Source organism: Ricinus communis, chromosome 3 (assembly GCF_019578655.1).
Source record: "Ricinus communis isolate WT05 ecotype wild-type chromosome 3, ASM1957865v1, whole genome shotgun sequence".
Taxonomy (NCBI): Eukaryota; Viridiplantae; Streptophyta; class Magnoliopsida; order Malpighiales; family Euphorbiaceae; genus Ricinus; species Ricinus communis.
In genome coordinates, this window is record NC_063258.1 from 24,052,043 (window position 1) to 24,067,646 (window position 15,604).

General features: G+C 32.2%; 1 protein-coding gene across 1 annotated transcript; it reads right to left on the reverse strand.

Moving 5' to 3' along the window:
• Window positions 1-1,293: 1,293 nt before the first annotated feature.
• LOC8276568 (ubiquitin carboxyl-terminal hydrolase 23) lies at window positions 1,294-12,814 on the reverse strand. Its single transcript, XM_002532911.3, has 11 exons — window positions 12,342-12,814; window positions 11,722-11,836; window positions 8,498-8,608; window positions 7,945-8,117; window positions 7,252-7,578; window positions 6,119-6,244; window positions 5,453-6,046; window positions 5,215-5,355; window positions 4,491-5,139; window positions 3,709-3,802; window positions 1,294-1,711 (listed from the first exon to the last, which is right to left on the reverse strand). Exons 1-11 carry the CDS (start codon window positions 12,672-12,674, stop codon window positions 1,552-1,554), a joined length of 2,823 nt encoding a protein of 940 aa, XP_002532957.3. The 5' UTR covers window positions 12,675-12,814; the 3' UTR covers window positions 1,294-1,551.
• Between the last annotated feature and the right edge of the window lie 2,790 nt (window positions 12,815-15,604).

Below are 15,604 nucleotides of genomic sequence, written 5' to 3' on the forward strand. Positions count from 1 at the left end.
TAAGTTAATGAGTCTGTCATTTTACATTATAAACTCTTTTATATTTTTATATATATCCAATGTGGGATAATTTTGGTGTTCTTCGACAGACGAATTTCTTGTTGAGAAAAGGGGCATTGCATGCGTGATGATGATTGCTACAAAAATGGAACAAAAAATTGGTATACATCCCATATATTTATGGTGATTTATTGCTTTGTGTTCTTGACACCGGCATATGATAACAATCATCACAAGCATTCCACTGTTCCCATTATTCTGAGTCAGTACATATGTATGTGAACATTTTTGTATCTTTGGACCATCTCAAAATGATTAAGCTACCCACCCTTAATTAATTAATCTTTGTGTTAAAATATATATATATATATATATATACATGTATTTTTTTAACAACATTGTGTTAAAATAAGAGTTATGGTGTGTAGTGCCCTCAAATGCCAATGGTTTATTATTTTAAAGCTTGTGATGTAAATCATTTACCCTCTTAGAAAATAGATTTTATTTCTTGTTGGTTCAAGACGAGCAAGGGGAAATCATTGGACTAATAATAACATAGTTTTTATTATTATCTTGTATATTAATAAAAAATCGGTTACATCTGAATTTTGGTGATGTCCTTGAATATTAATTTCTCTCTTACAAATTAATGGATAATCATCTATGATATAATTTTATTCGGTGGTATTAAATTTTTTATCTAAAATTGTGTTATGGTAACTTTAGAAGTAGACAAATAGAAAAACAATAAAATAAAAAAATATCAGAAATGCTTATATATTTTAATTCTTTTGTTAAATTTACAGTTTTTTTTATTTTTACTGTATTAAAATATAAAAAGATACAGTTTTTAACTTTTTAAAAAAAATTTACAACTTTGGTTGTTTTTTTTATTATTTTTCTTTATTTTTTTAGATAAAACAAACAAAAAAGACTAAACAACAACTAATACTATAAATTTAAAAAAATTAGAGAAATTATATTTAAAAATAATATTTTTTATTAATTTTGAAATATTTTTAAAAATTTCCTAAAATAAAAAAACTAATTTATAAAGTTTCAAACAGCCAGACAGAATTTCTCAGAGGCAATTTAGTGCATCTCTATATACATGTAAGGATAATTTACAAGGTCTACATTCTAACAAAATCGAAATTTGCTTATACTAACTATTTATAATAAGAAATTCATAAATAAAAAACAAGTTAATTGCATGCCGATTCCAAATATTCGGACAATTGCAATTCGGACTGGCAAAGAAAAGACCAGCTGTTACTCATCAGTACACAACAGTTTTACATAATAAAAAGGTTCCTTCATTAACAACATGAGATAATTAGTTTTACATTACTCAACATGAAATCTATTTGAGCTGAGACTTCTAACAGATATCAAAGTCTTAGCACTTCCCATTTCCCACTCCCAATATTTTTACCCTTCCAAAAATAAAATAAACAAGAATTACAAAATTTTGTAAACACAGCAACTGCTAGATAATAATATAACACCATGTCGACGAATCGTGTTGCTTCGAATTGATACAGATTAAGCTCATATCCTGAAAGGTTTGTTTCCAGAGCTGGATTGGTCCATTTTCGCCTTCTTGAATTGCGTCTTTTTGCTTGCATATTCTTGGAATAGATTTGGCCCGCCAAAGTCTTGCTTATTCTGCCTCACCTTCTTTCTCCTACCTCGATCATATTCTTCATCCCTGTGGAAGAAGATCAAGATTAAAACCAAGGTCTTCCAGCAGATTGGTGAACAGTTCACATTTCAATCTTATCAAGGGAATACAAATCTATCTTTACATCAAACATGCTCTCACACTTATTTTATACGAGGAAAAAGCAGTGCTGAATACACTTATTGAAGTAGAACGATAAAGCAGTTAGTTCCAATTAGAAATTTATGGGGTCTACATAGTACTCACAATATCCAGGTTAAAAGAATACGACAGATACATACACTTTGCAAGGAAAAAACAAAAACAATTAGCCTTGTACTATCCCTAGTCCCCATTCGTTAATTACGGATCTATGGGATCTGAAGTGCCACATAACTTGCATTGATTGAGGCCTTAAATGGTTTTTGAATTCATGAATTCTAAACTTATAATTTGTTTACTATTCATATATAATTCATGGAATTTAAGGGCCATTTTGAAATAAAAGGAAATTGGATGAACCCCTCATTCCAATGATAGAAGAATTTTGGTCGAAAGAATTTTGCAAAGTTCCTCAAACCAAACACTGCCGAAGGCAAAGGTCTATTCTTTCTTGCATCACTGCTCCTACTCAAATTCAATCAGTACCAAAGACTAACCCTGGTAAGAAGATGTAGAACTTCTCAATTAATAAGCAGGTTTGGAAAATTTTTAAAGCAGGTCTCCTTAGCTTAAAGCTGTTTTGTCAAATAGAATAATCCCATACCCCTGATGAAGAATAAATTCCAGCTTCCTGAATCATTTTTCCAGGTATAGTATAACCTCAAGAAAATAATACTAACCTAAGAAATAGCCTCTTTTAGATAATATTTTTAGTTGGTAATGACTCATGGCCAACGTGCTAAATTTATAAGATATTACATTATTAAAAAAGCCTTGGAATCAGGAACTTATAAAGCAGATTGTTGAGTTGAATCATCTTTAACTTTACAAATCTTAAGATAAAAAGCCTTTATTAGATGTTCTGTTGTGTTGCATTATGGTCTTTGTTAAATTGAATAGAGTTATTGCTTGGTTAAATGTGCATAAAATGAAAATGTAATACATTAACAGTGTACAGTTTATTTGGGAATAATGAATACATTTATTAACTGGACTTGGTTAAAGAAAGCAGCTAGGTATTAATTATATTCCTAGCTTAATAAATACTTTTTTTTCTTGGTCCCAAGACTATTAATCTATAAAGGTTATATTATATATCTGAAACTTTTCTAGATAGAGGGATGGCAATGTCCTGACCTCTTAAACTATGAGCTAGGCTCAATCAACAGCTCTCCATGTCATTTGACCACTCATGATCAGTGAATCAAAAGCAGTAGAGGCGCCCAAGCAAGGAAATGGAAAGTCCTAGCGCTTCTATGCATTCTAGGCGATGCACCTTTTCCAGGCACTCACATTACACTTTAAGAGCGTCTTTCAGGAGGCAAGAGGTGTTAAAATTATGTGCCTCTTTTAAAAGAAGACAAAAGTCTACTTCACTTAGAACTCTGTATCATCCACTTATATTCTAGTCAATAGGAGATTTTAATTCAATAAAAACTGCCGAATTTTGGTTACTTCTCTAATCTGATTTACTAAAATTTTTCAGCCAGATTTCTAGTTTAACTTACTTAAATCTTTTTACACTGCTAACTAAAACTTAACAAGAACCTAGTTCCTATTCTGCAACATAGTTTTCCTACTTGATTTCCTAACTAATTATCTTCCTTAATTAGTTATTTTCATTTTAATTTATTCTTTTCACTATCCCTGCAACATTAACTTTTATCCAATAACACATTATAGTTCTTAATGAATGTATATACTTGTTATTATCTTAAAACAACTTGTAAACTTGAAAGCAGCATTCGTTTCTGACTATCTAGCTCATGATCATAGATGGAGCAACTCACAGGTCACAACTGACAACAGTAACTACGTTATAGAGAAGTATACAACATACAAACACACAGCAAACTCAGAAAGAGAGAGAGAGTCCAACTCACCACTCATCAGGCACATAACCAATGCGGAGATTTTCCTCGTTACTCGATTCCACAATTTGTGATTGAGGCAACGCTATCCCATCCCAACATGCAACTGCAAATTGGATAAAGCCTAAGTGAGTGAGAATAACAAGCAGAATAGTCTCTCTTTATTTTTAAAATTTGTTTCAATGTGCCGCCAAATCTCTAGCTATGTAAGAAATAGAGCAGGGAAGATTAGATAATTGACCAAGGACCATTTTATCACAGACTTTCCAGGCCTTAGATGGAAGATGCGAACCCGACTCCTTATCCAAGACAATTGGAAGAAAAAGAAAAACACCCAGAGTTTCTATTGCATGAATTCATGCCAGGGACATCAAATATTATGCATCCACAAGATTTTTCTTTCTAGTATGTGCTGAAAAAGAAAGATTCCTTTTACTACTGCCCCACTATCACCAAGAAGAAAAATTGAGTAGGTTACTTAAAGCATGAAGGTTATATGTCAAAGGCCATTGTCTGGTTGACCTAGCAACTACTTCAGAAAGAGTTTCAAAGTGGGATTGGATCCAAAAATCTAACAACAATAAAAATATCTTACTAGAAGCAATAGCAGTGAATCTATTTATCTAGAATTATTACACCCATGATATAATAAGCTTAAGAAAAAGGAACCCTAGAACTGGACACATGCATGAACTAAAACTAGCAAATGATAAGGATTAAGTGCAATGCTTGAAGGACAAATTATTATAAAGGGAAACAAGATATTTCAACAATTATTTGAGATAAATACTAACCAGTTGTCTCTTCCAGACCTCGTGTGAGTATACACATATTCCCATTCTCTGGCATATTTTCCCCCCTACTTTCTCTACAATCAAGTAGAACTGCTTCATGTTGGTTCACTTCAGATGTTGAAATAGAGTTCTCTATATGTTTATCCATTGGAGCTGCATCACTGTTCTGGTTATATCTCTTCAATTCTTCATCCACAATATCCATCCCGGTATCATCTCTACACTTCGAACTAGATTTAGCCTTTTTCCTTTGAGAATTTGTTGAAATTAATGAAACTGACATGGACATCTTGGATGTAGAGGGCCCAACCTCTAACAATGAACAGTTACCCTCCATCACCTGTTCTTTTATAAGATTTTGGGTCCCTACAGTGCCACGCTTGCTCTTTTTGTGTTTCTTCCTTTTTCGCAGGCCTAAGGATGCTCTGAAAAATTTTAAGCCAAGAGGCATATTGGAAATCCTATGCCTCAAAAGCTTCTTAAATTTTTTGTGAGGTGTGCAATCAGGAGCCTTCTTATGCAGACACCGATTTGGTGTAATTGACAGGATTGATGGTTCAGCCAACTCATTCACAATATGTTGACAACTATGACCACCTTGATCTCTCTGTGAATTTCCAGCAGCGCTCTGATGGGGGAAATCTCCGCCCTAAGAGATGAAAGAATCAAGCAAGTCAAATACTGGCCTAATGATTTTGCATATTATCAAAAATTATGAGATCACCTGAATGCTTCCACAGGTAGGTTTATTTGGTACTTTGACAGAGACGATTCTGTTTGACATTTTGTCACTAGAATCAGATTGAGAGAGTCCTGGGACCATCTCTTCTGCACCATTAACTCCCATATTTATGACGAGATTAATCTGGACAGAGAATTCACAAATTAGAACAAAAGTGGAAACTCGCACAAAGTGAGCAATAGGAACAAAGTTCAGTACTGATTATTGAACATCCAGTTACCTTTTCTGAGGACTCATTTGTCACCAGATTTTCAACAGGACAATTCTGGGTCTCATTACAGTTAGAAAATGCCTTATTAGAACCAGTCACTTTAACCCCAGTTGTGATGTTAGTGTTATCCAACTTAGCAGCGTCAAGTTTGCTGTTCATAGATGTAGCTGAAGGTGACAAGCATTCTCTCAGATCAGGGTTTGGAGTAACTCCTTTTGATGAGTCCTCTGGCAATGGTGAACTTGAAGAAGGTTCTGCAATAGAGTTTGTTTTTCTCAATGAGCATTCTGAAAATGATGGCCGATCTAATGCTTCCTTCTGAGGGATCTCCTTTGATGTACTGAAATTTAGTCCATCTTTTTTATTAACAGAAGCAGTGGAGTTCGCAGCAAATGATCTATTTCCAATTAAACCATTATCAATATGTTCCTTTGACATTTGCTTTAAAACCAAATTTGGAAGGTTACTGCTGATACTTGCTTTCACATTTTCTTTTCGAACCACATCGGCAGGCCTTTTTGTAGCATTAGCTTTTCTATCACGGACATAAAATAACATATAAGCCTTCTGGTCTAGAACAACCTTCTCGCTAACTGGACGAACCTGTTATATCAAGGTACTTTAAAATCATCAAATTCGCCATACAGACCAAGAAAAGAGGAGGGGTTGCTTTACCTCGTTGTCATTGAGGAGATGCCATATACCACTTGATGTGCGAATGAAACATACATAATGACCAGAATGGGTACTGTGGCCAAAATGCACCAGAACACCATAGAGACTATATTTCAAATCTCCTTCCTATTAAACACAGTGAACTTAGTAAATAACATAAAACCACATGAAAAATGATAAAAGCATGCATAGCCAAAAATGAAGTTACAAAGATCAAACAATAACAAATGAGTTAAAATATCTCATATTTTAAGCTCTACCTAGTTTGCACAATAATAAGCACCACTGTGGGATCAATAATACAACAATACTAGGTGAAAATGCCCTAACAAAATAAGTACAAGAACTTGGTTAAGAGAATCCTTCTGAACCAAGAAATTACTTCCACTCAACTACTGATAACAAGCTACACAATATACTCTGCTGTCTGCACGCATTTCTATAAAAAAATATTGAAGCCACATATCTTGCATTTGAAACAGTATCATACCCTCTCTTTTCATTTTCATTATGACATTTGTATTCTCTTGTCTACCTACTGAAGATCATTTACAGTACATACATTTACAGTAAATTGGCACCTAAGTCAGACTAATATGTCTGATAATTAACAATTAATCATACAAAAGAGAACACCAAAAAACATTAGAGACACAAGAAAGTTCCATAGAATGTCTGAAGTCGATATGTTGAACTCGAACAATACACAGGAAAAAGAAAATAGGAACACAAAAAGAAATTATGGAGAAAACTAATTTGTAGCAGTATCTTGCTTACTCCATATGAACAGGTTGGTAAAACACTTTGAACTGCCTGTTCTAGTTGAATAAATACCCAATAGTTTCTTCAGATGAAATCTTGCACAATACTGTTTTACACACATTCCATCCACCATTCTTGGCAACAGGACGAAATAAACACACTAATTATTGTAGGAAACATTGTTTACTGCAAACTTAACTAAACACATAAATAAGGCATAAACATGTAAAGAATTAAGCCAAAAAAAGAAAGAAAGATCACTTCAAATAAATAAATAAAAAATAAGCCAAAAAAAGAAAGAAAGATCACATCAAATAAATAAATAAAAAATAACTGAAGTCCTAGTCATATAAAATGAGAAGCTTACTCACATAGGAACCGCTGACAAAAGGTTTCATGTCTAACGAATGATCAAACAAAACTTTCTTGTCAACTTTCCGTCCAGGATCATGTGCATGAAAGCGCTTTAAATGGATTGTAAGCACATTTGGAGCATTGTGCACAGTTAGCCGTTTCTTAGCTCTAACTTTTTGCTTGCATTTTTGGCACTGATAATGCTTCTCTCCTCCATCTAATAGCTCTGCAGCAGTGAAGTTCCGAAGTGCAACTGGCAAAGTATCTGCCTTAACTATTTCAAGGCTTAAATCTAAAAATGGATCAAACTTGTTGGAGCAGTATGAGCATTGTTGACATTCCACCTGAAGAGATGCAAAACAAAAGTTGCAGGGCCTTACATCAAGAAATACTAATAGAACATTTGAAGAAAAAATTTAGCACTTGCCCAAGTTTACATACAAAAGGGTTATAAAAGTTTCAGATAAATGAATCTCTAAAGAAAAGTACAATAAGGTTCAGCATAAAATACAAAATATTTTTAAACAAACCAGCCCTAACTTATTAGGTCAATTATTCATAATGTAACCAATTAACCTTTATTTCTAGATTAAATGTTATCTGACGTCTCAAATGCAAGCTGACACATGGATACATCCACACATAAAATCATCAATAGTTCAACCCTCACCTCTAAAATTCAGTCACCAAATTCACCAAAGAAAGATTACCTGACTACGGAGGCGCCCGCCAAAGATTTTGTGAACTAAACTCTTTTCATAAGCGGCAGGAGATTCACTTGGTACTCCTGAAGGTAAGCAGCATTTATGCATTGATTCCAGCAAGTTTACCATGTACTCATGAGCATCCTCCTGTCTGGCATTTCTGAAGTTCCGAGATATGCCTAAATATGTGGTCAAGAATTACAGATCGGGAAACAGGTGAACTAGAAAAAAATTCCTTGCCAGGTAAAATGAGAATCTTGATTTAGAGACTATTGAATATAAAATTGCTAAATGGGGAACGATGTTTGCTGCCCAGTTTGTATACTTATACAGTTGGAACAAATTCACATAATGAAGGAAAATTGTCCAGCACAGCATCAGATGTAAACCTAAATAGGAATTAAAGAAAAAATACAGCAAATGGTATAGCAAAAGAAGTAGGAACAAGAACAGACATTATTTTGACTAGCCACCTCAATAAAAAATTAGAAATTTAACACAGAGAGTTATCAGGCATATGCCGGATATCGAGTGAAAAACAGAGAAATTAAAAGGATACAGCGCAAATTGGAAACAAGATCCTTGGGTACCAGTGATCTCCCAGTTGATTGCAGAGCACGGCTAACATGTTTCTGGATGGCACACAATGCGCAAAAACCAGCAATATGGCCTTCACAAATTATTAACAAAGAGGTCAGAAATAAGTCAAAGCTCATTTAGGGCAGACACATACAAGAATGCTTCAAAGAGGACATGCAATACAACAAGAATAGTAGGAGCCTGGATGTAGACAAAACCATTTGTACAAGACCTTAAACACAATAAATGAAATAAATACAAATATAATAACTAGAGAAAATAGAAGCACTAATTTCCGCTTTCAAAGATGTTACCATGTACATACAATTCCTAGAACTTGCAAGAAATCCCTCCTTAAACAAGATACTTTGCATATTCCTTGCCATTTGCACTAAAAAAGATCTGACAACTGAGCAACTCTTCCATTTATCATATACATGTGTTTTTCAAAGTATAAATTTGCTAGGGATTAGCAGGTCATAGATATTCCTGAGTGAGAGAGGAGCAATAATTGCGATAAAATCCCAGAGCATACTAAGACAATATTAAATATCAATGAAGTTATGATTTAGAAATGAGTCACTAACTGATAAATCAATATCACAAGGCTACTCACAATGAAATGAAGATAACAAATAGAGACAGCATGCAGATTACTTTTGGGTATCTGCCCACTCTGTTTACATAAGGTACAATAATTTATAGAAGGGCACAGGAATTTTTAAAATAAATACAAGTATGTGATTCAGGTTTAGCACATTAGGTATCTGCTACCTGAACTCCATTAACATAAAGTAATATCTAGAAGTACAATAAATTTTTATCTGAGGATAATCAATAATTTTTAGGTATTAATGGCTTTAATAACTTGCACCTATTCATTATCAAAAACTAGAAAGAATTTTTGTAAATCACAAAATAAGTAGTGTTAATCAATTGCATCTGGATGGGTTCAGGAAATATCTATTTTGGTTTCTAAAACAGTAGAAGACTTCATTTGCTTCTTGTTTCTTCAATCAAAATTGCACACAATCATGTGCATGTGTTTCCAGGCACATGTTCTAGGAATTCATTTCTATCCAAATAGCAATACTAAGTCTTCTCATCCATAGATCAAAATAATTACAGAACGAACCTGGTATACATTTGAAACTAATAGCCATGAATGATTTAGAAAATCAACCCTTATTAAGGCATATAAAGTAATGCAATATCAATAACCAGTGAAACCATTTGAGAAAGATGCTAAAAGTGGAGTGATAACCATCTATCTCAGCAGGACTAGTGGATTTACTGTTATCTTAAGCAGGAAAATTTTACTTTCTAGTTAATTATGAATACTAGTACAGAGAACCGATGTAACTTGGAAAAGCAATCACTAAAATGAATAAGACTTCAAATGGCAACCAACTACTAATTTGCATTAAGAAAGCTAAAGTAGAGAGTGGAGACCCAAGGATTAGGACACAATAAAATTCTCTCAATTCCATACATCAAGATTGAGTAAATAAAATGGTTATGGCTGCAGATCAGGATGTCATTAGCCTAACTTTTTAGCCAAGTCCTGCATCGGTGCTTTGATGATATTTAAGGCAACAAGTAGTGTAGGCATCATAGCGAGCCAAGAGCTAATAAGAGACAATAGCACTGGCTTTCTGAGATGCCATTTTGTTATTCGGTCCTCCATATAAACATATACGACCCGAGGTTCACAAAATGATGTATAAACTCGGAAGTTTTGTGAGGACCGTATTACTCAAGCTTAAATCATGCCCCAAAAACATTCAAAGTTTGAACTTGGACAGAATGAAAATAATGAATGGCTCCCAACAATGTTAAGGTGCTGACATTCTCATCTTGCATCACAAACCAAAATGAATTAGGAAATGCTATTTTGAAACAAATGCCAAAACTGGAGTGATAAAGATCCATTTAATTGACATTGTTAACCAGCAGGAGTAGTGGATAAAAATAGTTCACTTTCTAAACAATAGTATAAATATGCCAATGTAACTAGCAAAATAATCATTTAACTGAATAGAGCTTCAAAAGGCAGCCAACTGCTAACTTGCGTTAAGCAAGCCACAGTAGACAGTGGAGATCCCAGGATTAGTATACAGTAAAATTCTCTCATTTCATGGATCAAGACTGAGTAAGTAAAATGGCTATGGTTGTAGTTTGGGATCTTATTAGCCTAACTTTACAGCCACGTCTTGCGTCATGCTTTAACTAAGGCACCAAGTAGTGTAGGCCTCATAGCGAGCCAAGAGCTGATAGGAGACAAAAGCACTGGCTTTCTGAGAGGCCATTTGTTATTCGGTCCTCCATATAAAGAGACACAACCTGAGTTTCTCAAAAAGATGTAAAAACTAGGCAGTTTTGTCTCTAAAAGACCGTATTACCCAAGCTAGAATCATGCCACGAAATCAATAAATCCGAGAACGCAAGACCATAGACAATGAATCCTGCTCTATTAGGAAAGCCCCTATTCCATCCAATGCAGGCAATGTTCTGTACTTGCTGCTGAACAGCCTATTCGGCAGCTTGCCTATTGGTCGTGCCCATAATTTCCCAATACAACCCCATTTCACCCAAAGCATAAATATGTAGCCATCATAACTTCCTGCCTTTCCAGAAAGAAAATGTAGTTTGCATAATTGATCCCCTGCTCCTTTCCCTTCCTCTTCTAAGAGGTCATGAGCTAGACAAATATGCAAGTATCATCAACTCATTGGCCGGATGTCCATAGGAGAAAAAAAGAAGGATCATTATATTTATTTTTTCCTTAAGTGAGAGAATGGATAGAAATAAGGGGTACTTTCATTGGGGCTATTATACAGATAAACACTCATATCTCCTCAAAAACTGATGAAAGCGGTGAGTGCAAGTAAATTTGTCATTACTGTAGTTGATATCTGAAATACATATACTGAAGCAGAAATAGTTAAAATACTAATCAACCTCAGAGAGAACTCCAGAACAAGGATTACAGCCAAACATCCCATCCTACAAATTTTGCTTTTAATGGAAAGTAACAGGCTAGTACAGAAAAACTATTAGAGGGAGCTTAAGTTGCATTAATAACCAAACAATGCATCTAAATATTTACATCCAGCAATCTGAACATGCAAATAGGAAACATCATGCATGCTCAAGTGAAACGAACAATAAAGCCATGGGTGAAAGAAAATAGGAGCCACTCACAAGAAGTTTGATGCTTGCCACTCTGTAAATACGCTGCCAAAGGCTCAGTGTATGTCAGACATTGCAAAACCGAATTGAGAAAACAAGTGTTTCCGAGATTTTCCAAACCAGCCCCCTGAAGATTATTCATGTAAACCTCAAAGGTAAGCAATTGGCTAATTTCAATTGCTAACCAGAGTTCAAGAGATATGAAAAGAAAGTAGCTAATAGTGGAAAGATTTGTTGAAATTAAATTATCAGATTATACCAAATTCAAAAGGGCTGATTGCAGAAATAAAGAAACATATGAACCCTCCAACATCAACTATCATTGAAAACAATAATTGAAAAGAACTGCGGCCAAAGCCATCAAAGATGCTCTTTACAAAAAGAATAGCATTGAAATCATTATATTTTAAGCAGCAGGAGATTTCACACATCCTAACACAGAAACAATTCTTCGAAAGAAAAAAAACAAGGCAGACACCAACAAATAGAACTGAAAAGGAACAGTTGATATAACGGTCATACTTCACCAAAAACTAATCCGGTTTTACTAAAAAGCGAATGTTGGTAACAAAAGAATCACAACAGCTAATAGTGTCAATGAGCATTGGGGGGCGGGGGGGGGGAAGACTCACAATTTTTCGGAAAGTAATACCAAAAGTAAGCTCCGGATCCAGTCCATTCTCCACAAAATCCGAACCGTCAACTTTCTTGACAGATGAACTCAAGTTCAACCCAGGAAGCCGTTTCCGACCCGAATCAGGGTTTAGAGTTTCAATCCGAAAATCGCTGCCGTAATTATTATTACCATTCGCGAAACCATTAAATTGCTTTCTAGCTGGATGGAACTCAATCTTTCTCAGCACCAAAGAAGAAGAAGAAACAATACCAAACTTCTCTTTTCCTTCTTCTTCTACTTTTGAATCAATTCTCAACTCACTTGTATTGCTTACCACTAAGCTTTCCATTTTCTTACTCTCTAATTGATGATACGCCTGATTAGCAATTTAAAACAGTCTCACCCGATCTCGATCTCAGAGAGCTTGTCTAAGCCAAGCAGAGATACCGGTTACGGCTTCTGCGAAAGAGAAGTAAAAGAGGTTGAGAAACCTGCTATTAAACCCTACACTGCTCTTTCACTATTGTGGGGCGCGATTCATGTGATTGATTTCTTGGGTTTTAGATTGCCAATAGGAGAGTGCCGCGTAGGAGAGACCCTAGGAAATTACTAAATTGCTCCTGTGGTTCGGCGAATACGACGTCGGTTTCGTGCCCATGACTGGTTTTTTCATCATGGACCTGTCCTTGCGAGAAATAATCTTAAAAACGCGGCACAATATGCTAATGGGCCCTCAATTGGCGACCTAGACGACCAAGAAATTAATATGGTTGAATCATTTTAAGCCTCAAAATTCAGTTTTTTCTTCTTTTTCTTTTTATTTTTCTGTTCACAGTATCATAAATTCTAAAAATTAAGTCTTTTTAATAATACGTGGGTGTGTTTGCATAGTTATTATTATTATTTAAATTATAAATATATAATTTAATAAATATTTTAATATTTAATATTAATTTATAATACTTTAAAAAATAATAGTAAACTAATTATTTTTAAATATTTTTAATTTTTAAAAAATTTATTACTAAAATGATATAAAATTATTTTTAAAATATTTATTTATTAATCTAATATTATATAAATTATGAATACAATTGATACTACTATTTTTTTAGAATTATAAATTATTATATAATTAAAAATTTATTTATTAGTAAATATAATATCTAAAAATATTACTTTCTATAATTAAAATCATTATCTAATTAAAAAGTTAATTTATTAGTTAATATAATATTAAAATATAATTAGTATAATATTTTTTAGATTAATCATTATCTAATTAGAAAATTAAATATTATCTACTTATAAAACTAATTATTATCTAATTAGCAAACTAATTTAGTATTAATATATTAATTTTTTAAGATTTAAATGAATATTTAATTATGAATTTAACTTATTAATCAATAAATTAATGGAAAAACCCACAAAATTAAACATAAACTTGAATTTCATGTATCAAAAATAGTAAAAATGTCAAAATAAAAATTTAATGTGTCAAAAATTAAGTACACATTCAAAAAATTTAATTTCAGAAATTTATATATATATATATATATATATATATATATATATATATATATATATATATATATATATATATTGTAGTTCTTGAAAATGGAAAATCATCATTATCTTAATAATATAATATTTAAAAGTTTAAATATAACTGGAGAAAAATACTAAAATATAAGTAATTTATTATATAATTTTAGTTTGTTTTATAAAAAAATAACTATTGTTCAAATTTCAAGTTTTTCTAAGTGTCTTTGTTAATTGAAAGAGTAAAAAAAATAGTTATAATTTATGAAAGCACAATAACTAAAATATTAAAAGAATTATATATCATTTGATAAAATAAAATAGAGATTTGACTAGCGAACAAGATTAAAAGTTTTATTTTTGAAAACTAATTGTAAAAGTTATTCTTTATTTTGTGAAAGTATATTTTGAAACAATCAAGTTATCAGATTTAATATTTTTCGCTGGTTATGTTTAAATTTTATTTTTTTACATAATAGTTTCAATAATATTTACTTATTTTGAAATTTAATTTTTAAGATTTATTCTAATACTTTAATGTCAATTTTAATTTTAGCATTCAATGAAATTATTATTCAAATTTATTGACTTGTCATGAATTCTAACAACAAAAAGAAAGAAGTTGGTAAAGTTTAAAATTGTTGACTCATCTCACTACTAATATTATTGTTCAAGCATAGAAAAATGATTTTTTTTTTTTGTTTTTAATTAGTCCAATGCTTTTAAACAACAATATTTTAATAATAAAAGAGTTGACTTGATTGTTTTATCGTAAGAGTTTACCCACATTAGCAAATTTAGTGATAATCTTCATATTATAATTATAATATATATAAAAGTGCGAAGAGAAAAAATAAAAAAAATTAATTAAAAAGACTTTATTAATTATTTAGTTAATTAAATTGTTTTAGTCATTTATTAATCAATAACTAAATCCTAAAATCATAGCTCTTGTAATTATTGATGTATCTAAATTAGTACTCGCAAGTGTACGAATCGAATGGTAGTTCAGAGAAGCTCACCACGAGGTCGATCTCACAATAAATTGTAGAACATATATTATAAAGACGTTGTATCACACAAAATATTGAAAATAAATATAAACATTCTAAGCCAATATTTTGAAAATGATCTTTAGTTTAATAAAAGAAATTAAACAACCAAAATATAATTATGCAACTAGAATGATTAATATGAACTATATGATAAAATAGCATTTAGTCTACCTTTTACTTAATAATCCCTTTAATTCTCTTAAGCCCTAATTTAATAAATAAGATGGCGATGTGCCTTTTTTCCTAAGTCATTCAAGCTAATGATGCAACTTATGTTTCTTATACCAACATAGATTAAAGTAAAGATGATGTTTCTAATACTTTTAACCTAAAGATTTTCATAACACATATTACTACTAAATTAATATGATGGTCAACTAATAATAATAGATGAAACTAATGAACATATGAAGGCAATATTCATTAAACTCAAAATATATAAGGTTCATACATAAGTAAAAAGCTAAACTAAACACTTATGGGACTTAGCCTAACATACTTAATCCAACGATTATTGTAATTAAATAGAAAGACGTAAGATTCATAAAACAGAAAACTAAAACTCCCTCAAAATTCGAAGGATCTTCAAGAAATGAAAAAGATTGATTCTCTTTCTCCACGTCTTCGAAAAGCTTCTTTGATTCTTCAAAAAATGATGCAACACAAGCTAGCTAGATGT